Source organism: Symphalangus syndactylus, chromosome 23 (assembly GCF_028878055.3).
Source record: "Symphalangus syndactylus isolate Jambi chromosome 23, NHGRI_mSymSyn1-v2.1_pri, whole genome shotgun sequence".
In the NCBI taxonomy this organism is placed as follows: Eukaryota; Metazoa; Chordata; class Mammalia; order Primates; family Hylobatidae; genus Symphalangus; species Symphalangus syndactylus.
The window spans coordinates 30,392,849-30,416,335 of record NC_072445.2 but is presented as its reverse complement, the minus strand read 5'-3'; the positions used below and the strand labels follow the sequence as shown (position 1 = coordinate 30,416,335).

Genomic DNA, 23,487 nt, shown 5'->3' with positions numbered 1-23,487 from the left:
GGAGTTTGGAAATGGCTTAGCTGGTGGTTTTTCATGAAGCTGCAGTCGAGATGTTGGCTAGGCCTGTTCTCTCGGAAAGGCTTCACTGGTGCTGGACTATCAATTTCTATGATGGCTTATTCACTTGGCCGGAAGCCTTAGTTCCTTGTTAGATGGGCCTCTCCTGTTCTCACAACACGGCAGCTATTTCTGCCAGAGTGGGTGATCCAAGAGAGAGCAGGACAGAAGCCACAATGTTTCTTATGACCCAGTCTTATACTGTCCCTTGTATTGTATATTAGTGGACACCCAGACCAACCTTGATTACAGTGTGGGAGGAGACTACACAAGGGGCTGAAGACCAGAAGCCAGAGGAATAGCGGGAGCCTATGGGGCATGGTTACAACAGTCCCTAATGACATTAATATCAGGAGTCCACGACCAGGAATCCTGATAAAACTAAAATTAGGAGTACAATTTGGAGATGTAGTCATTAATATACTGACTTTGGCTTTAGGCAGCAAAGTTGTTTCATGGCCAGTAAGAATAAAATAAATAATTCACTGTAAGATTTTCAGAGTGTAATTAACTATAGGTGTTCTTAGGAAGAGATAAAATTAATTAAAATATTATATAAAGAAAAGTGATCTTTTCTTATTTTAGGGCTAGAGATTAATGACTTTATAGAAAAGTCTTGTATGTACACATACGGTGTAACAGTTGGTGTTTATTTCTCAAGAGTAGTGAAAACAAATCAGTACAGGCACTAAGTGAAAACATAGCTTTCAACTGATTTTACTTAACTGGGCATTGATATCAAGCTCTTTTAAAAAGAAATATGAAAATTTTCTGAAAGATCTGAGTCCACCTTCCCTCCCTTCCCTGCCAAACTGTATTCAGTAAATGTAATTAAAAGTGATTTAAAAAACAAGCTATCAGAAGACACCTTTGTAAAGCATTTTTTTTTAAATTGATGTGCAGTGAGGAAGCTGAGGCACTGGCAAAAAGGTTAAAGTTAAGATTCTACAGAACATCAGTGAAAGAAGATCTAAATGTGAATGAAGGTAAATTGCCTTTAAAGGATATAGATTGCAAAAATAAATTTTATTTTTACGCTTTTAAAATTGTGTTGTTTAGAAATTATATTTATAATGAGAACAATATTTTTTTGTCACCTAACATTAAGTAGAATTTAAAGGCTTTCTACTTCTTTTTGTTAGTGCTTAATTATTTACTAATGCCCTTGAATACCTTTCTTCCTGGTAAGGTCTTCCATTTTTATTATTATCTTTGAAAAATGTAAGCTATATATGTAGAGTATATGCATATGTGGTTTTGATGCATACCTGTTAAAAATAACTCAGTTTTAGAATTCCATGATAGCAGATATTCCACGAGGTAGTTACTTTATTTAATAGTATTTAATTTAATACTTTAATTTAATAGTATTTCCTAGTTTAAGAAAGTGAAATTAGAGAAAGATGGTAAGTTATTTTTTCTCATTCTAGACTTGCCACTTACTTAGATTGCAACTAGATATTCTCTTGGATGTCTATTTTGGATACTTTTCTTCACATAAAGGAGACATCTTTTCAAGACTGAGTCTGTTCAGTGTTGCTTAGTATTAATCACTATTCAGATACTTAGAAGAGCCAAGAGCCAATCACTACAAGTATTATTTCACTTATTTACTAATAAAATACCATTATACATTTGTTAATATTATCATTGTACTCAGATACTGCCCAAATAATTTTTAAAAGTTGAATTTTTAACTAGATTGTATGTTCCTAATTCTAACTTTAAATTTGTTTAGTAAGTATAAATATTATAAATGATGTGAAATAACAGATTTACATGCATAAATCATTGACCTGGTTCTGGGTGTTTTCTTTTTATTCTAGTTTTTAAGTATTTGGCTGAAAAATACCTTCAGAAACTCAAACAACAAATAGCTGAGGATCCAGAACTAACGCATTCAAGTAGTAACAAAATTGGTAAGTACATAGGAAATTTTAGCCCATGTTTACTTGGTAAAGTTAAAAAACACATATAATATGCTCATTTCTTTCAGAAATGCGATTTAAAAGTGATTATTAAACTATTAAGTCAGTGATTTAAGTATCAGGTCTCTTGTTAAAAGGTATATTGTGTTAATGGGGGTTTTTTTGCCATTGAATTTTATAAATCCATTTGATAGATTAAACACAGCAGAGATAAAGACTTTTTGTAAAGATCTGTCCTTTATATAAAGGAACTTTATAACAGTTACTCTTCTGAATCTGTACTTACACTGGCTCTTACCTTTTCCCTTTCTTACCATCTTGCTTATGACCCATTACTGATTTTGCTTTTTCTTATGTTAAATGCCAGCAAAACTTTAGCATTCCCTGAAGAACAAGTGTGTTGTGTTCTCTTTCACAATAACTGCCTGACCATGTCTCTCTTCTTGTTTTGGATTCCAGGAAAATGAGAGCCAAAGTTGCTGGTTCTAAATCTTGATACTTGTGTAGTCTCTTAAGGTATTCATATCTGTATTCCGTCCCCCTTCACTACATATGTAGAAACAAACACATTATTTTCTGGACCTATTTTAACTTAGATTTTTCCTGGATTCTGGTTTTTTTTTTCTGCCTTTGCCATTTTCATTGCAAAATTTCTTGCCATCAGAGACCTCAAATGCTTTGTGAACACAGGACACTTACAATAAGCCTCTACCTGGTGTGGTCTCCTTGGCCCCCCTCTTGTCTTTTTCATATCTACTGATTAAAGCTTTAATAAGACTCATTGTGGAACAAAGTAAATGCAGATTCTCTTCAATCCAACATTTAAAGACGGTTTTGCCCTTCCTTCTGTGTAGCCTCCTGCCACACCATTACATATGTGTAACCCATTTACTGGTTCTCTCAGTGGTCTTGATCTTTCCTGAGTATGCCCCATGCTTGCTTTCTTCTTCACTTCTGGTCATTTTTTTTCTTCTATTGAGAATGACCTCTTTCCCATCTTCTGTTGAAGAACAATTCATTCCTCAAGGACTTTCTAGAAGGTTCTCAGTTGTGTATCTGCCTGCCTGAAGACACATCCTCCATACTCTTTTTCTTTCTTTCTTTTTTAAAGAAACAGAATCTCACTTTGTTGTCCAGGCTGGTCTTGAACTCCTGGGCTCAAGTGATCCTCCTGCCTCGGCTTCCCAAACCGTCGGGATTATAGGTGTGAGCCACTGCCCAGCCTCCATCTTCTAAAAGAATAGACATCCAAGTCCAGGGCATTGCCAAGTGTCCAGTTCTACCTTCTTCATGTAGTTTTTCCTTTCTTATGTATCAGATGCAATCTGTCCTTCCTTTGAAACTTCTGTAAGATTTTGTGTCTCTTTTATGACACTTAACATAAAATGTCATATGGCATTACTTGTTTACTGTCTTGTCTTATTACATTATAAACTTCTTGTGGGTGAGAATTGGTCTTAGTCACCTCTGTATCCCTGACAGTATCTTTGGCCCAGAATCTTGTGTGTCATGGATACTATATCATAAATTGGAGATTACATTTTGTGAATAGCACAGTTCAAAATGGAAACTATAAAGTTATTTATCTTTTAGCTACTCATCACTTTTATCTGTGGGCCACTTTTTTTACTGTTTTAGTATAAGTAGGAAAAACGTATCTTACTAGTATTAACACAGAATCTCACCAATAGCTGGGTGTGGTTGCTTGTGCCTATAATCCCAGCTATTTGGGAGGTTGAAGCAGGAGGATTGCTTGAGGCCGAGAGTTTGAGACCAACTTAGACAACATAGCAATATCCTGTCTCTTAAAAAAACAGAAAAATTAGCTGATGGCACATTCCTGTGCCTGTAGTCCCAGTTACTCAGGAGGCTGAGGCAGGGCTGCTGGAGCCCAGGAGTTCAAGGCTGCAATGAGCTATGATTGCACCACTGCACTCTAGCCTGGTGACAGAGCAAGACCCTGTCTCTTAAAACACACACACATACACACACACACACTCCTCAGAAATACTGTTGTTACTGTTGTTAACTAAAAGGTATTCTTGAGGAAGTGATATGATGTGAAGTTAATAAGTTATTAAAATTATCGTAGTTGCTAGGCGCGGTGGCTCATGCCTGTAATCCTAGCACACCTCTAATCCCAGGCAGGTGGATTGCCTGAGCTCAGGAGTTCGAGACCAGCCTGGGCAACACGGTGAAACCCCGTCTCTACTAAAATACAAAAAATTAGCCGGGTGTGGCGGCGGGCAGCTGTAGTCCCAGCTACTCGGGAGGCTGAGGCAGGAGAATCAATTGAATCCAAGAGGCGGAAGTTGCAGTGAGCCAAAATTGCACGACTGCACTCCAGCCTGGCGACAGAGCGAGACTCCGTCTTCAAAAAATAAATAAATAAAATTATCGTATTTACTGATTCCAAATGTCAAAGATAAATTGTTAGTCAAAAGATGCAGAACATTGTGTAGAATATGCCACAACTTAGGTAGAAAAGGGAATATATATGCATTTTAGCTTATATATGCATAAACTATATCTGGAAGGATAAGTAGGAAAAGTAATAACATGCGTACCTTAGGGGAGGAAAACTGGCGAGGGGTGAAAATCTGGGTAAAAAAGAGCCCTAATGTGACCTCTTTTATAGCCTTGGAATTTTGTACCATGTGTATTAGCTACTAAAAGTAAAACTAAAACAAGAGCTTTAAAATCATAAATCTGTGTCCATTGATATATGAAAGGATAAGCAAAATGTGGTATATACATACAATGGAATATTATTCACCCTTAAAAAGGAAGGAAATGCTTCAGTGTTCTACATCGGATGAACCTTGAAGACATTATGCTAAATGAAACAAGTCAGTCACAAAGACACTATTATTCCATTTATATAAGGTACAGTAGTTAAAATCATCAGAGACAGAAGATAGAATGGTGGTTGCTAAGGTCTGCAGTGGGGGGGAATGGGGAGTTACTGTTTAATGGGTATGGAGTGTCAGTTTTAAAGATGAAAAGAGTTATGGAGATGGATGGGGGTGATTGTTCCACAACATTACAAATGTATTTAATACCACTGAACCGTATGCCTAAAAATGGTTAAGATGCTAAATTTTGTTGGATTTTACTACAATTTTAGAGAAACTGTAAATACTTGAAAATATTACTAATTTTACTAACAAGCTGGATGCAACAGGTAACTCAGGCATGTCAGTGGCAATCATTGTTTTCCCTCAATTTATACAGGTGTCTTTAATACATCTGGTGGAAGTCACTCGGGTCAGAATTCAAGTACCCTCAATGGTGGAGATGTCATCAATCTTAGACCCAACAAACAAAGGACCAAGAAAAACAGAAATCCTTTTAGCAGCTGTAGCATACCCTAAGATGTTTTGGGAGGAAAACAATTGAATTACATTGTGCAATTCATTAAGAAACCCATCCAGCCGTCATGCTATGTTACAAGGTTTTCAGCAGACTTTGCACCTAATGGCTGTCTGAAAGTGACAGACTTAAATATTGCTCTGCAGTGCTTTTCAGAATGTAGAGTGAGACCTCTGGTGGAAAAATTATTGCCCTGTGGACTCCTTTAATTTTTGTTACATTAGACGAAGCTTCTCCTGTTTTTAAAGGAATGCTATAAGAAATTTCAAACACAGGTTTTGCTGAATTTTAAATGCTGGAAAACAAATGAAATGCCTAAATATATTGTTACAGATTTTAATACTGTGGATCAAGGAAAGATAGCAAGCATTATTTTCCTGAAATTGGTCATGTAGCTTCTCTGCGAAATAGTATTGAATCTGAATACTTTCACAAAATAATACTGAAAGGTAAACCCTGAATCTTGCCAGACTGCTTTGGCATTGAAACTTGTGCAATATCTGTGTAATGTAGAATGTGGGGTGTGCATGCAGATGTCTGGTACTGGAGTAAGCTGAAGGTATGTGCAGTATTTAAGAAAATGTACATTCTAATTAATTCACTTATAAAACCATTTACATATTGTGTACATGTTTTTGTTTTCAAATGAGAAACTCAACATATATTCTGCAAAATGAGCTTGGTTTTAAAAAGTGCTTTGTGCCAAAAATATCGTACCTAATTTTTATAGTGCTTTACTATCAGAATTTATATTGTTTATTATATCTTTTAAAAGCAGTAAGCAGTTTTCATCTGACAGCGTAGATAAAAGAGGAGTATAGGAATTTGAATGCTAGAGCATCTCCCAGGTGAGCCTTATTGCAAATCTTTTTGATATAGTCACCCATAAGCATAGTGAGCTCCTGCTGTTATAAGGTCAGCCAAAGCCCCTTAAGAAGGTACACAGCACATCTGCAATCATTCAGGAGGTCCTGTGAAGTGTGGTGATGCATCTAACACCTTTTGCTGCTCACTGAGAACCCAGCTTTGAACTTACAAGATTATACTAACCATTTTTAAAGTGCACAAAAATATTATTATTAGTCTTAACTAAAATTACAGATTTTATAATGCCCTGCAACTCTAAACCATCCTTTTGTTTACACATTTTTGTATGGTATTTTAAGATTATCACTTCAACATTTCTATAACCTTCAGTTTGTATAGCACTTTCTCAAGAGCTGTCAGTCCCACATACAAAATCATTTCTTTTACAAAATGATTTAATATGTAATCGTGTCAGAACATAAATTTTGTCACTTGGGACAGTAGCTTTCCAGCTAAGATAATTGCGTGAACTCTGTTAAAACTGATTATCACTCATCAATGGCTTTATTTTTAACCTATAAATAACCCCTTTCAATATACCTGGTGTTTACAGCATTGCAAAATCTGTAAAAATAACTTTTATTGGAAAATGTGTCATGAAGTCCTCTTTCATTATTTGTACTAAACAATGTTTCACGTACTCCTTTCGTGTTTTACCTTTTGTTTTTTAAGTCTTCCATCTGTACTCCCCTCATCCTCCTAATGTTGAGAAAATCAAATTTCCTGGGTGTGTCCTTGTTAAGTGATCAAAAGTAAATGTTCTCTTTGCCATTTTAGATTGAAAAATAATAAAAAAAATTAAAAAGAGTAAATTTTCGCTTTTCATTATATTGAAATGATCTGGCATTATCTATTTCACAGTAATGTAAAATGTTTATTTTTATGTCACCACTCCCATTGCTGATAGCGACATAGGTTTTGGGGGCAAAACTCAGTTCCTAACAGTGGATACTGCTAATGAGTCATCTTTTCTACTCTCTTCAAATAGTCTAATTTTTGCACAAAATAATATTTTGCAGCAAATAGTCTTTTGTCTTTTTTTTTTTTTTTTTTTTTTTTTTTTTTTTTGAGACGGAGTCTTGCTCTGTCACCCAGGCTGGAGTGCAGTGGCGCGATCTCGGCTCACTGCAAGCTCCGCCTCCCGGGTTCACGCCATTCTCCTGCCTCAGCCTCTCCGAGTAGCTGGGACTACAGGCGCCCGCCACCACGCCCGGCTAATTTTTTGTATTTTTGGTAGAGACGGGGTTTCACCATGGTCTCGATCTCCTGACCTCGTGATCCGCCCGCCTCGGCCTCCCAAAGTGCTGGGATTACAAGCGTGAACCACCGCGCCCGGCCTGTCTTTTGTCTTTATTGGCAGAAAAATCACTTGTTATATGTGTTCTAGTTCTTTTTCATATTAGTTGTGTGGCTAAAAGCATGTTACCTTTCTATATTAAAAAAAAGTAATCTCTGAGGATAGTTGCAGTTCCTGTAATATAATTTTATGTACTTAGTTTTATCTTTTTTAAGTAAGAACTGAAGAGAGATCTTTGTTACATATTTGAATTTTTAATTTGCACTGCTGTATTTTAAACCTAACCATAATTAGTCATTTAAAATAATAATTAAGTAGGCCTGAAAGCCATGTTAATTTCTCAATTTAATCAATTCTTAAAGCCTTCAAAAATTGACATTTTTTTCCTCTAAGACCCTTCATTCTCTTAAATAACTTTAATTTTATGAAACCATGTATACTAAAGAAAAACTTTTCCAAGATTCCAGGTGATTGTGCATTTGTGCTCTACTTTTTTAACATTACAGCTAATCTTTTGCATAGACATATCACTGTGGAATAACTGCCATATTTCAGAGTTCCTCAGGTTTCCTTTTCCTTTTCCAGTCTCTGTCTATGAATTAAATAGTATACAGAATAACCCATATAAGGCAATATAGTTAGTTAAATAAAACCAGGTTAAATGATTTCCTTTGTATCTGCCCAAAGTTGATAACACACATGTACTTTTTCAAAATAAAGCTAAAACCACCACAAAGAGGATAAAAACTTTCCTCATTATGGAGTGAAGTTTTAGGTGGTTGCTTTAGAAGTTGGCAGTGCAGTGCTCAGAAAGAACTCTCAATAACATGTACTCCTTGGAGTTTTAGGAAACTGGACCTTTTCTGAAGACCTTAGAATAGGGAATTGGCCGTAGGACCTAATGTCCCAACTTAGTGTTGGACCCTTTTAATATAAGATACTGTTAATTATACTTTTCAAAACCTTTGAAATAAATAGTTACTGGTAACCTGATAAAATGTTCCCATTAATCTATCATTAGTCTCTCTGAAAACAAAATGAACTGATGAGGTGAAAGCTTGTTCCACATGGCACCTACCTAATGAACAGGACTTAGTTTTAACTGTTAAGAATGTCACGTGTACTTTTGTCACTCCTTAGGTTTTCAGCTATAAAACACGTAAGTCTATCATCATCATACAGATGAATTCATTTGCTAACAAAATATTTAAAACCCGCAATAGACTCTGAAATATCCAGTCATCAAACTCCTGGCTAACTGGATGATTTGGCTATAATAATCTTTATTAGGTAGTGCTTCTTTTCATCTCTCTCTCGAAATATCTACAGTAGGATGTTAGTAAATGGTCTTTTAAAAACAAAAAATTGGGGATAAAAGGAATACTGAATTCCTTCTGTATTTTTATTACTAATAAATAATGCTTTTGTAAATTTGAATGGAAAACCACTTGTATGTATTGCCATTTGGTTGCAGTTATACTCTGGAGCTTGATTTAAAACACTACTCAATAAAAATTTCATGAAGGATGAATTCCAATAATCAAAAAATAAATGCATTTCAAAGCTAAAATTTTGTGTGATATGTATGATTGTATCAACAGTGTGGAACTAAATAGTAAAATATATAATGCAACTTCTTTAAAGATCAAAGCAACCTAAAATTATTTCATATTTCAGATACTCTGCCAATATTTAATACCCTCATTTTATTGAAAGCAGTGCTAACAAGGAATGGCAGGAGGGCTACCCTAAAATTAATTATCTATTATATGCTAGGAATGGTATAGAATCGAGATACGGCAAAACATACTCTATATGCACTTATAGTCTACATAAAAGACAGCAGTTTAAATGAGGGTAAAAATGTGACTCAGGAGATTCATCATTTGAAAATAAATTATACTGCCATTCTTCTTATAAATAAAAATACATGTTAAGAATCAACACATTGGCCAAGCGTGGTGGCTCATGCCTGTAATCCGTGTACTTTGGGAGGCCGAGGCAGGCAGATCACAAGGTCAGGAGTTTGAGACCAGCCTGGCCAATATGGTGAAACCCCGTCTCTACTAAAAATACAAAAATTTAGCCGGGTGTGGTGGTGCATGCCTGTAATCCCAACTACTTGGGAGGCTGAGGCAGGAGAATCGCTTGAACCTGGGAGGTGGAGGTTGCAGTGAGCTGAGATCACACCACTGCACTCCAGCCTGGGCAACAGAGCAAGACTCCATCTCGAAAAAAAAAAAAAGAAACCTCATGAAGTAAATGAAACTATAGAAACTGCCTCCATAGCATATATTCAACACCAAACGTCTACAAAATGTTTGTTCCCTTCCCTTCACAGTCTCTTTTTCCCTAACTCATATACTCCATAGTGTTCCTTGCTACAGTGGATATGTCTTCTACTTGTCAGATAGCCTGGGTGACAGAGCGAGACTCAAAAAAAAAAAAAAAAAAAAAAAAAACCACACACTGGAGATTCCCTGCCCTTTAGATGTGGCTCTAAGTACAGAATGCTGGAGACACTGTAAACCAGGGACCCCAAGCAGCTTGGAAATGTGGATCATAGCTCTTCAAGTCTGTGATCAGAAATTAATGACCTCCATTAAAAACTGCATTGCAAAAAAATGGGAAAAATAATGCTAAGAATACCAAGGTCAAGGAGGTAGAGCCAGAATAATTTGTGTAGAAAAAGTCCTGGGCTGATGTGGAAGCCATGGGAAGCAGGGAGCAGCAGTATTTCCCAGAGTGGAGGGGATTTACAGATGCTGACAATACTTGAGAACCTGAAGAAAACTTGACTATCCATTTCTTAATTTTGAAAAAGCTGGTCAAGAAAAAAATGATGCACACAAAAAATCATCTCACAGCCTGATGACAGCAAATGGGTCTGCTAACAGACCAAGTGGCTTTGCCATAGATAGAATCAATGTTTCCCATGAAATGCAAAGATTTAAATAAGGCAGAGTTGGAGCTGGCAAAGGAAGTAACATGAATGTCTTCAGATTGTAACTGCTTTATATTTATAAAGAGACTAACTTGGCATTTTTGTAGAGAAAATGAAGTTCGATATTGCTTGCATTGAGAGAGAGATACATACATAAAATCAGTTTGGATCTTGATTTGGTTTTTCAGTGTGAAGAATACCTACATTCAAATAAAAATTGATGTGTTCATTTCAAAATAGTATCCAGGGAAGTTGTTGTGGTTTTTGTATATCAATAGGACTAGTTACTTTGAACAAATAAGTGTTCTCTAGTTGCTTCACTTTATCACAGATAAAAGAAGAATCAACACACTGGTCAACCTTTTTAGTAAACAAAATGCAAACAAAGTATTAATGCTCAGTGCTGGAAAGATTTCAGTGAAATAGCTATATTTTAATTACTGAAAAAGTATAAATTGCTATAACCTTTGTACAAAAAAATTTTAATGTGTGAGGCCATGAAAACGTCTATACTCTGACCCAATATAATTCACTGCTGTGCCTTTATACAGAGAAAATCAAAAATGAAAGAAGGAAAAAGTCCTGTGTACAAAAATATGTTGCAGTAATAGCAACAAGTTGGAAACAACCTAAATGTCCATAAGAGAGGAATGGATAAATAAAGATATAACTACACAAAATAGAGCTCATTAAGTTGACAATTAAGCAGACTTTATATCAGCATCTAACTTTTTTAAAAAAAGGCAAGTTACAATATAGGAATTTTAGAGAATTGATGCATTTGAGAAAAGATGAAGCAGATATATAATTGTTCACAGTGGTAAATATAGGTGGTTTTCTCACATTTAATGTCATAGTTTCTTGTATATCAAAAAATACATTCATATTATGAGACACAGGAATCTTTACATCCAAAATAATTTGATACAGATGCCTTAACATTGCTGAATGAGACAACTTTGGAAAGATTCTTGTTTTGTGATTCCTTTTTATCCCTCTAAGCACAGTGCTTTGTTAACACTGTGTGTGTAGTAAATGTATGTGCTGCTTAAGGTAAAGAATTTCTAGTCAACTAAATGCCCAAGGTGACTGTGTGATTCCATGCCAAAGCACAGGAAAGAGCAGTGATGCTTTTGCCCCTAGCTGAACACGTTTTCTCCACAAACTATTGTACCACAGAATAGTGAAATATACTAGATCCTAGTACGAGACAAGAATTCAATCTAAAAAATCTCTGGATAGATAATTAAAATATTGCTAGTTTTGTTTTCACAAAACTGAAGATACTTGATGGAATATTTTCCTCATCTGAAACAACTGTCAGTGTCAACTAAGTGATTATACCTAACATAAAGAACTAGTTATCAATTAAAATAGTACTTTATCATGTTTACACCTTGTGTATTGTGTAAATGCTCTTGGGTCTGAAGACTAATTGAATCTGCTTTCAGCATTTTGTTGCAGAGTTTTGGAACCAGCTCCTTTAGAATGCTCTAATAGCTTGATGGCCTTGTCAGAGTTTTCAATATTTCTAAGCAGAGTCTCTAATCTTCTCTTAATTTTCTTCTGGTCTTCAAGAGCACAGCCAATTACTATGGATTGAAACTTCTGATCAACTGGCCCATGTGGCACCTCAGATGAACACGCACTGTAGAGTGACATCAAATGACTCTTGGCGTTTCCCAAATCATCCAGAAACTTACTGACCACCTCATCAATAATCCTTGTGGCATGCTTTAGGGATTCTTGCTGCTGGGGGTTTCTAATTGTTTCTACTGACACTTCAACAGTGAGAGTTCTTCCCATCAAACGGTTTGCAGTCAGATTTAATTCTTCTCTTTCTCCTAAAATATCAATCAATATGAGATGTAAACTTATCTGTGTCAAGAACATGAAGGCATTTGTTTGTGACTAAATTTATTATTTTCTTTACCTCTGCTATGAAATTTTTTTCAAGATAAAAGCTAAAACTATGGCATGTAAGATTAACCGATGAAATGTATTAGATTACAGAAAGAGTGTAGAATACCACTTCCTGACAATCTTTATATATGGGATACCAGATGACTTCTCAAACTGGCATGTTTGCAAAAGTCTGGGTAGGTATGCATTTGTAACTGGGATGGAGATCAAGTCTTCACACTGAGCAGTAAGCACATACAGGGTTTATGCTGGGTAGAGCTCCAGAGATCAGATGTCCCAGATCTCTCCAGAATGACATGTACATTGATCAGAATACACTGCCCAAATTTTGGTTGAGAAAATGTAGCCATGATAGAAGATAAGCTGGCGTCAATACTAGGCACTGACTTCATCCTTCTCCAGAGAGAAGCAGGACAGTGGTCTAAACTCTTGGCCAGCACGAGGAGCTCTATCAACATTTCATTATTTATGTGAGAAAGCAATCTCCTGCTTCTGTAACTTCCTAATTCATTGATCTTTGGGCAGGATAGTGTAGAGACTAGATCATGGCCTACCATAGATGTGTAACAGTTTTGATCTGGATTTAGATTGCTTACTTACCTCACCAGCCACTTGGCCCAGTAACATGTGGCCTGTGCGGCACCAAAGGAACCCAAGTAGGAAGTCCAGTGCCAATAAGGGAAAATCACAAGTGACCTATTCCTACCTATTTCATGTTCTTCACATGAAATGACAGCACAGGCTAGGCGGACGTCACATGCCTGTAATCCTAGCACTTTGGGAGGCTGAGGCAGGCGGATCACCTGAGGTCAGGAGTTTGAGACCACCTTGGCCAACATGGTGAAACCCTGTCTTTACTAAAAATACAAAAATTAGCCGGGCGTGGTGGCACGCGCCTGTAATCCCAGCTACTCGGGAGGCTGAGGCAGGAGAATCACTTGAACCCAGGAGGCAGAGGTTGCAGTGAGCCAAGATCGCGCCGTTGCACTCCAGCCTGGGTGACGAGAGTAAAGCTCCACCGCAAAAAAAGGAAAAAGAAAATGACAGCACATTTTTACATTCATGCCTTTTATTGGTCCTACAAGTTTCCTCATTTTCTCTGCATTTTGTCCCTTCTCTTTATGTTGTACCTCAATTCATCTTTTTTTTTTTGGTCTCTACTTCTCTGCTTCCAGTCTCTCACCCTTTTCCTCTGCTTTTTTAATCTCTTGCAGTCCAGTAACTTGTGAGGAACTGAAGTTAGGAGTGTGAAGCTGGGATAAAACACATGGCCTTACTGCTTGGGGCCAGCTCTTCTGAGCTTGCAGGCTTTTTCCTATCTCTCCCAGCCAGGGGCTTGGGGTAGAGAGCATGCTGGAAGAAATCTCTGAGTAAGTGGCTGCTGTCATGAACTGACAGCTGCAGCTGTCTCTGTGGCTCACATTAAATGCTGAGGCCTAGTGTACGCATACCAAAAGTCAAGCAAAAATTCACCCACACTTATCATAAACTCTTTAAAGGAGTGTAAAAGACGAGCCCCTTCTGTGGAGATGGCTCTCACCGTCACTGATCTGCCTCATGTCCTGGCTATTTTGGATACTGTGGATCATTTCCAGAAGGATTTCTTTCTCTTGCTCAACAGCAGTTGCTGCTTCTCTCAAAGCTTCAACCCTATAGAAATTGGGAAAACAAAATGGTTATTGTATGCAGGATGTTCTTCCTATTAATTTTCTTTACCTCCCATTCAACCCAAATCAAGTTTAAAGATCACCAAACTTTTCAAAAGTTCTTCATTTCTGCTTTAAAATTCTTTCATTTTTCTATCCACTTGCCTTTCTCCCATTTTCCTCCCAGCTCATAAGGCAATCATTCTTTCGTGTTTATCTAATTAATACTATTTGTTTTTACAAGATCTGTATTATTTGTACATTTTGAATTTATATCTCATTCTGTTTTTATTTTTTCACTTAGCATCCAGGTTCCTAGATGGTTTTTTTGTTTGTTTTTTGTTTTTGAGACAGTCTTGCTTTGTCGCCTAGGCTGGAGCACAGAGGCACGATCTCACTGCAACCTCCACCTCCTGCTTTCAAGTGATTCTCATGCCTCAGCCTCCAGGCCTGGCTAATTTTTGTAGTTTTAGTAGAGACGGGGTTTCGCCATGTTGGCCAGGCTGGTCTCAAACTCTGGGGTTTCACCATGTTGGCCAGGCTGGTCTCAAACTGCTGGCCTCAAGTGATCTGCCCACTACAGCCTCCCAAAGTGCTGGGATTACAGGTGTCAGCCACCACACCTGGCCCTCTATGTTTTCTTCTAATCAGTTGCTGCTAATTGCTGTATAATACTCCATGTGTATACCTACCTGATTTTCCCTCTCCATTCTCCCAGAGATGGACACTCAGGTTGTCTACCAGCTTCTCATTACTACAAATAACACTTCCATGAATACATCTCCCCTTTGGACCTTAGTGAGGATTTCCTTAGGACATATACCAGGACAGAATTGCTAAGACAAAGGGTATGTGTACTCCGCTTTTGACTTAGTACTATGATTATTCTGCAGAACACCTGTACCTATCCACTCTCCACAGCAAAGCACAGGGGGCCCCATATCCCTACCAACACTCCGCATTTTCCAACTTTCTATTTGCTGCCAGTGTAATAGAAATACACTGATGTCAGTGTTAACTTGCGTTTTCCTAATAATTTCAGACATGTCTTTGTATCCTTGTTAGCCTATTCATAGACTTTTCCTATTTTGTTTTTCTATTTTTAAACAGGAGTTACTGTTCCCTTGTTGATTTGTATACTCAAGAGATTCTTGTTGGTTGCAATGGAACATTGTTACTATGAATTACAGTAACTAAGTTGCCAACTTTTGCAAAATGAAAGTGACAGACCTATTCCCAGTATTTGGATGGTCTTAGAAATACAAGTTCATGAAAGATCTAATCCTAACTGCTGTCTTAAGTGTGCACAGAAAGAACAACTTCACCAATGTTTTAGCATGTTCAATTCCATAAAAGGATCCTCTCCCTACCCTAAGCACACACTTGCCTTTTCCCCTTCAGTTACCCACCTGTTATACCCCAAAATAGTACTGACAGGCTGTAAAATCACAGGATATCTTTATTCTTCAAGATATTAAATATATGTCAAAGTCTGTGTTTATAAGAGCCAGTAAAAGCAAAGAACTGGGAAGAATCTCGTGACAAATTTGGCTAGAGAACTCAATCAAAATACAATATTCTACTAACTAATAGTAATGCAAGTATCAGGCCCTATTCCAGGACCATTCAGTATTTACTTAAACATTTTACATAGCAATATCTCAGAAAGATAAACGAGGGCCCAGAACATAGGAAAGAGACAGAGTTGGCACTAAATATTTATGCTAAAAGCACAAACCATGACTCCAATAGTTAGACAAATGACACAGATGAATCATGTGATTGATAAATGAGAAGATGCTGAAAGAAGAGATTAATTTTTCAACACCTTTTTGGTTTGTATTCAATTGTAAGATGATAAGAGAGAACAATGCTATTCTGAAAAGGAAGGTTTCATTTATGAGTTACAGCGGTAAGTTCATGTTCTTAACAAAATAGATAAAAAAGACATTCTAGAAAAAATATAATAAGCCTGTCATATGAAGAAAATATTTTATCATTAAATGAGACCAAATAATTGGGTGGAACTGCTACATTTTGTGTTTTAGGGACCCCCTACCCCCATCCCACAAGGCTTTTTTTAATACATAATAGGAATTACCAGGGCATTATCCCTGTGAAAACCAGATTTCATCATTTATAAAACTTCTCATATACATTTTTATATATACCTTTTTCATTTCATGCAAGGGTAAAATGTCATTCTTCAAAATGTAAAGATCTCAGGGTTTATTTGGCAACATGGGCTTTTCGTGTGCTATTCCCTCTTCAGGTAGCATTCTTTCTCCCTGACCCTTGTCTACTGGGTGATCCTTTTTCAAAACCCAACTGCTTCGGCAGGAATTGTTTCCTTAGCTTCCCCCTTCCTCTCCCTTAAGGCAATTCATGCTCCTTTTGGCCCTGGTACATCCATTTACTCTACAGTCTAAAATATGTCTATCTCATATTTTACATTTTTTCTTTTAAAAACCTGAACCTAGATCTCTGGTTTATTTAAGTAACGTTTGTACTGTTTGTCAGCTATTGCTGTCCTTAAACTCATATACATGTCTTTTGTCTACAATTTTTCCATTAGTTCTAGAAAATTCTTGGCTGTTGTATCTTTGAATATTCCCTGTCTCCCCTTCTATTATTTTCTTCTGGAACTCTGGTTAGAGAAATGTTGGACCATCTCACTTTATCCTTCATGTTTCTTAGTATCTCATCTGACAACACTTCTCTTGGCGGAGAGGGGCAGTTCTGTTTTTACTAACAGATCCCGGAAGCAGCTACATATCCAAATTGGGAAAGAACTTTTCCTCACAGCAAGGCTGGCCTGGGCTGTGCTCCTGGAAAACTCCCTGCATGAAGTCACAACTAAGTAGGCTTTGACAAAAAGAAATTTTAGTCAGAGTACTCAGTAGGAAGACAAAACCAGAGCGCATGCATCCTCAGCCAGTCCCCAGGTCTTGGGCACCTCACAAACCTCTGCAGTCTCAGTATCAAAATGGCAAACTGCTGGGAGACTTAGGAGGAGTACAACTGCAATTTTGCGCAAACTGTGGCTACTATTAATATGTCGGCTAATAGAGTAGGCAGTGAAAATGGCGCCAGCACTGCCACTACTAGCTGTGCAAATGCGTCAGTCGCCTATGAAACAGGGATAATAAGGAAACAGTGCTTGTGACTAAATGAAGTAAAGCAGATAGAGGTTAACAGTGACTGACAGCACTAAGAAAATTACACACACACAAGTTAATATGTATAATGTGTCTAGAATTGGCACTGGCATATATTTATAGTATTAATAGCTATTATATTCTTACCATTATGAATGTGGGCTTATTTATTAATGATGAGAATTTCTGCTTTCATAAAAAGGAGGGAAAATGGCAAATGCTCATACCGTGATTTCAAAGAAATAATTTCTAAAACAGGTTTTTTTTTTTGAGATGGAGTCTTGCTCTGTCGTCCAGGCTGGTGTGCAGTGGTGTGATCTCAGCTCACTGCAACCTCCACCTCCAGGGTTCAAGTGATTCTCCTGCCTCAGCCTCCCGAGTGGCTAGGACTACAGATATGCGCCACCACGTCTGGCTAACTTTTGAATTTTTTATTAGAGATGGTTTTCACCATGTTGGACAGGCTGGTCTCGAACTCCTGACCTCAGGTGATCTGCCCACCTCAGCCTCCCAAAGTGCTGGGATTACAGGAGTGAGCCACCACGCCTGGCCTAAAACAGGTTCTTAAACTCATAGTTCTGTCTCTTATTCCATACTCCTATATCAAAAGAATGCTATAATGATCACTTTTAGGCAGTGTAAAATTCTGAAGTGTTTTCCTAATCACCAAAATGTTAAATTACATTTACTGTCAAGACATTTTGGTGTAAAAGAAGGGACTGGTGTTTTTGGTGTGAAGAGCCACTCTTCAGTAGCATGTCCTCAGGCAAGCCTCTTCATCCTTATGGACCTCACTTCCGTCATTTCTAGGAGAGTGTGTGCCCTCCACCTAACTTGAAGAGTTTTTAAAGTTTCAAATAACACATATGAAGTGTTCTTTTAAATTACAGGCTGTCATACGATATTAACTATGATGCCATCTTGTTTTGTGACTCCTAGAACACTGGCACACCCTAACATGAAACTTTAAACCAGACGAATGATCCCTATCACCCCCGACCCCATCCCTTCACTACCTGGGTGCAGGTGAAGCCACAGCGAAAGGCTGACAGGAAGGCAGAAGGAGCCAGTATGTTACAAGTTTTGGGAAACACATGAAAACCCAATCTCCCAGTCCTATCATTTTCCCCTCTGCCAGTCTCCAAAACCCATCCCCCAGACGTCTTCATTACCATCTTGAGCTTTCTAGGAGCTACCCAATACCTACCACATAGTGGGTGTTCAATATCGACTGAATTAAAGGCCAATTTAGATGGAATTTTTATCTCTTTGAGGAAACTCATCTATTCATCCATACGTCATTCCTATATTTTGAAATGTGACATATTTAAGAAAATTCAGGCGTAAAGTATTAGAGGCTGGAGAGCCAGTCTTCCTGGGTTCAAATTTGGAGTTTACTAGTCTCTAGTTGTGCGACTTTGGACAAGTCATTTAAGCTTCTAAGCCTCAATTTCCCTATCTGTAGAAGGGTGATAATAGTAACTTCCACAACGACATGGGGCCTGGCACATAGTCTGTGTACATTAAATGAATAAACATCAGCCTGTGTTCTAGAAAAAACTCTCACACTGTGTTTTTCCTCTGCTCTCACACTGTAACAACACAGAAGGCTACTGTGACCAGATATGTGGGGGGTTTGCAGCTAAGTATCCCCCAACTCAGTTCCAACACTATCTACACCTGGAGACGGTGTCCGATCCCACAAGATGAAAGCTCAGTCCCCAAGACCCCACCATCCACTATTGCAAGTCTAGGCCTCCAGAACTTCTGACCAACTGGCTTCAAATTGGGGTTCCCATGTCCCCCTCTTTGGGTTTAACTTGCTGGAGCAGCTCACAAAATTCAGGGAAACACTTATATTTACCGATTTATTATAAAGGGTATTACAAAGGACATGGATAAAGAGATGTGTAGGGTGAGGTACAGGGGGAAGGGGCACACCACCTTCCAGGAGCCTCCACACGTCCAGCTATCCGGAAGCTCTCCAAACCCTGTCCTTTTTGGGTTCTTATGGAGGCTTGCTTCGTTTATATAAGCATGAATGACAACCATGTAGAAAAGTGGCTGGACAAAAAGAGTATGCCCTCACTCTAACAGACTGAATGGGGAGACCCAGCAAGGCCGTCTATTCAGCTTCTTCTTGGCCTCTGGGTGCTGAATGCCCTCCTCCAGGGCATAGGGCAGGACCCTCTCTGGAACGAGGGTCTTTTGACCCACAGTCAGACTAGAGGCAAGGCAGGTGAAAGAAGGTCAGAGAGAAATTCTTTTTCCTGAGGCCTAAAGCACCCCAACATTATAACATAAGACTGTAATAAGGGTTATGGGAGTTATGAGCCAGGAAAACATTATATATATATATAATCGTAGTATCATAGTATTTTTTATAAATTACAGTAATTGTTAAAAAGTAACAATAGTAAGCAAGATGGTTTGAGCCACTGAGGAAGGCAAAACTCAGACTCCATTTAGAACTGATCATAAAAACAGGAAGAAAAGGGAATCACCTCTGTAGAAGGAAGAAATACAGAAGACAAAATGCAGTCCAAAAAAAAGGGCTAGTGTATTGATAAATTCCATTAGAGATAAATGGAAATCCTTTAACAGTTTTTAAAACTGCTGCCAAACATTTTAAACATGTAGATCAGTTCATACTCCAGGTCATAAAGTATGAAATTTCTTCCACAATTGACAGGATCAGTGTGGTCAGGGAACATTAAGTGCACACTTCTAAGTACAAATGATAAGGTTTTATTCTACCCAGTTACACTACTTTATTAGTCAACAAAATCAAACTATTAGAGCAAAATTACATATGAGTTTCATGTTTTCTTTTAAAAATCGATCTTCTACGCATGATTCTAGTTTTTAATAGTGTGTTCTGTGCCATTGCCCATGTGGTTTCAAAAAAAACTTTAATAGGATCTATATTAGCATTTTTCTCTATTTTTGCTTACCTTCAGAAATCCTTCCTTTTCAGCTAGTATTACTTTTTTTAAAAGAAGAGAAAAGGCCTACAAAAGTCTAGAATTACTAAAAAAAAGTCCTTGAAATGAACAGCCACATATTAATCACTTTTCTCCTCAGCTCAAATGTTAATTAAGCAAGTTGTAATTTAATCACTGATGTGCAGTAATCAGAATTCATTTTACATTAATCAAACATTAGAATATAATAATATTCAAAACCTGAGGCTTTCTTTTAAAGAGGAGCACTTCAGAGTGCTTTTGTACCTACCACATGTGAGGCATTAATTCAAGTTGGAGGACAATGACTCAGCTTGAAGGAAGGTGGGGTGGAGTAACAACCTCCCCATTCCTTTAGGACAACTTTTCTTTCTGACTAAGGGAGAGCGAGTGAAGTGGTTGGGAACATGCCCTCAACGTTCTGAAGACATGGAGAGATGTGTGTTACTTGCTATGTGGCTCCCTAAAAAGAAACATTATCAGTTAGAGGGACTTCAAGTAACTGAGGCCACCAATTTCTACTTCCGCTCTACTTTTTCTGGGAGTGGAACGGTCAGGTTTGCTAGTATTGTGAAAATCCATGAGGAAGCATTATTTCTCTCTTCCACTTGCCTCATTCTGAGTGGAACCCCAGAACCTGGTGTAGGGCTTAATAATCCCAGAAATTATTTTGAGTGGAGAATCTCTCACTCTCTGGCTCTTTTCTCCCAATAGTAACAATAATAATGCCTCACTTGTTAAGAGATACCGTGGTTATTGAAGTATTTTCTCAGCAAACAGATACTTCATGTTTGGGCGTATTAATGGAGGGAGATAAAGACACACATGCAGTGTTTCCTGAACTTTTTGGCTCACATGCTTCTTTGCTCATGCACAACCTAGAGAAAACTATGTAACCAACTCCTGTGTACAGTTTCACGGAATTGCACGTGCCTAACAAGGTTTTCTTTTAACTACACCTGCTCACAAAATTTACATAGTAACTTGAGACTAACGTTCACAGGAAGTACATAAAACTTTTCAATACACCGTTAAAGTCTTTCCAAAAATCTATTCACATTAAATTGTTTAGAAATTCTATACAAGTCTACTACTGTATTACCTAATAAAATCTTGGACAAGAAAAGGGGAAAACTATCTTTTCATGCTTTCAGGCCAGTGACTAGCACTTAGTCTTCTATGTAGGGAGGTGCCCAATAAATACCGAGAGACGAACGGAACCGTTGAATCCCGTCCGCGAAGTTAGGGGAGAAAGAGAAGCGGCAACGTCTCTACTGCACGAAGCACCCGGTAACTTACTGCCTACCCCTCACTCCTCTTTAATCTTTGCTCTCAGTGGATTGCTGGGTTGGTTTTATTAATTTTTGCTCTTTAGTGTTCTGAAGCAAGGAAACGTAACTTCACGTGGAGGGCCACTGTAGACTGCTGCCTCCCTTAAAAAATGCATAAGTTAAAACGTTTGGGGCCACACAGAAGGTTCTAGAAGTTCTGCAGACCCAAGCTGCCACAGTCCTTAATCGCATGGAATCTCACCGTAACTTTTATCTCCTCTTTTTCCGCTCCCTAACACCTAGGTAAATTAATCAAAGTGTGGCCACCGATAACGCCCTCACAGGTTTAGCTTAAATCGAATGCGTTTTCTCTCGGACTAGGGGAGAAAATCCAAGAAACAAACACAACCACACCACGTCCATCCACAACAAATCTCAACAAGCAACTTCTGTTGCCGCAGCCTCACTGTGCCCCAGGCCCCGGCCCGCCACACGCGGCCTCCGTCCGCGAACCGCCCGCGAACCGCCCGCGCGGCGCTCACCTGAGCTCCAGCTGGTCCAGGCTCTCCAGCAGGCGGCTGGAGCGGTCAGCCATGGAGGAGGAGCGGCAGAAGCGCCCCTCGTTGGCTTTAGCGTTGATCTTCGCCTGAGCCATCTAAGCCTCCGACGCGGGGTAGCCGAGAGGTCACCGGCCCCTCCGGCGGCGGCGAGTGGAGCGCTCCTCGGGCTGCAGGCGTCGCCGTCACCACGCGGGCGCCCGCCCTCCCTCTGACGCCCGCGGGGGCAACCCGGGAGGACTCGCCAACACCGCGGCTGCCGCGTGGCCAAAGAAGGGCAGGCGCGGCGCCCGCGGGGCTCGGGGAGCCGGACCTGGGAGGGGGCTGCAGCGGCTGGAGTTAGAGGTTCGCGGGCCACAGGGGCTCGGGCCTGAGGAGCGCAAGTCTCTGAGGCACGGGGAGGGGCGGACGCAGAGACCGACCGCCTAGTGTGGCCAGCGGATCGTGCGCTCCCCCGACCCAGGAACCACCCGAAGCCCGCGCGGACCCACAGACCACCCCCAGCTCCGCCCCGCGAGGCCCCGCCTCTTCGCGAACCTAAAAGTAACCAACTCCCCCCACGCGAAGGTTCCTATCGGTCGATGGGCTGTGGGTGTATTGCTCAGTGACGGCTGTGTTTAGTTTCTCCCAGCACCCATAATTCAAAGCAAGAACAACGACATGAAGAGCCCTGTGATACGGGGAGAAAACGTCCTTTTGTGAAACAGCAGGCAGTAAGTACAGCTCCTAGGCAGCCCACACTCACCTGACCTTCCGGTTACCACTGTATACTGAGATGGGAGTAATGAAAGGCCGGACAACACTGAAGCTATGAAGTAAAAAAGAAAAAGCTACTCCATCTTTCCCTATCTAGCTAGATGTGGGAAGCAAAGTGAATTTACTTCATTTTTACCATTCTAATTTTTTTTGTTTTTGAGATAGGGTCTGTCGCCCACGTTGGAGTGTAGTGGCGCGATCACGACTTACTGCAGCCTCGACCTCCCGAGTTCAAGCGGTCCTCCCACCTCAGCCTCCCAAAGTGCTGGGATTACAGGTGTGAACCACCACGCCTGGCTTAATGAAGGGGTTTTAAATTTTTGCTATTAAAATTATTCCTGTTGAGCTAGCCGAGATCCCGCCACTGCACTCCAGCCTGGGCGACAGAGCAAGACCTTGTCTCAAAAAATAAATAAATAAATAAATAAATAAATAAATAAATATTCTGAGTGAAATAATTGGCATTAAAAAGTCCTCAACTTTTAAAAATCCTCTGTTAACAAAAAGATGCAGTAGGCCTCTAGGTCAGGCACCAGCTGTCGGTAAAAGATGGAACAGAGCTGAGGATACAAAGATTAGTCTACTTAAAAAGTTAGGCTTTGGTCCCCTCTCCTGATAGCTCTATGCCTCTCATTCCAAGGATGACAATGTACAGGGCACAGAAAATGACAGATAATAATAGTTTAAAGCTGAACCACCACCTTTAATCAGAGATCAAAGCCATTTAAATACTTGAACAGAGTTGAAG

General features: G+C 39.1%; 2 protein-coding genes across 10 annotated transcripts in view; one reads left to right on the top strand and one right to left on the bottom strand.

The window, feature by feature from the left end:
- The window catches only part of RAB23 (RAB23, member RAS oncogene family), a 35,756-nt gene extending 26,665 nt beyond the window's left edge, over positions 1–9,091 (top strand). For all 8 annotated transcript variants that reach the window (XM_063632839.1, XM_055263463.2, XM_063632836.1 and 5 more), the window contains 3 exons: positions 961–1,043; positions 1,884–1,976; positions 5,220–9,091. In XM_063632839.1, the coding sequence (XP_063488909.1) occupies positions 961–1,043; positions 1,884–1,976; positions 5,220–5,359 (316 nt within the window). In that variant the 3' untranslated portion in view covers positions 5,360–9,091. The remainder of the gene's footprint in view (positions 1–960; positions 1,044–1,883; positions 1,977–5,219) is intronic.
- A 1,786-nt stretch (positions 9,092–10,877) lies between these two features.
- BAG2 (BAG cochaperone 2) lies at positions 10,878–22,655 on the bottom strand. 2 transcript variants are annotated; one of them, XM_055264363.2, is made up of 3 exons: positions 21,969–22,655; positions 13,929–14,038; positions 10,878–12,309 (listed from the first exon to the last, which is right to left on the bottom strand). In XM_055264363.2, exons 1-3 carry the CDS (start codon positions 22,079–22,081, stop codon positions 11,897–11,899), a joined length of 636 nt encoding a protein of 211 aa, XP_055120338.1. In that variant the 5' UTR covers positions 22,082–22,655; the 3' UTR covers positions 10,878–11,896. The 2 variants fall into 2 exon arrangements, with proteins under 2 accessions (XP_055120338.1, XP_063488913.1); XM_063632843.1 differs by lacking the exon at positions 21,969–22,655 and adding an exon at positions 20,427–21,601.
- Between the last annotated feature and the right edge of the window lie 832 nt (positions 22,656–23,487).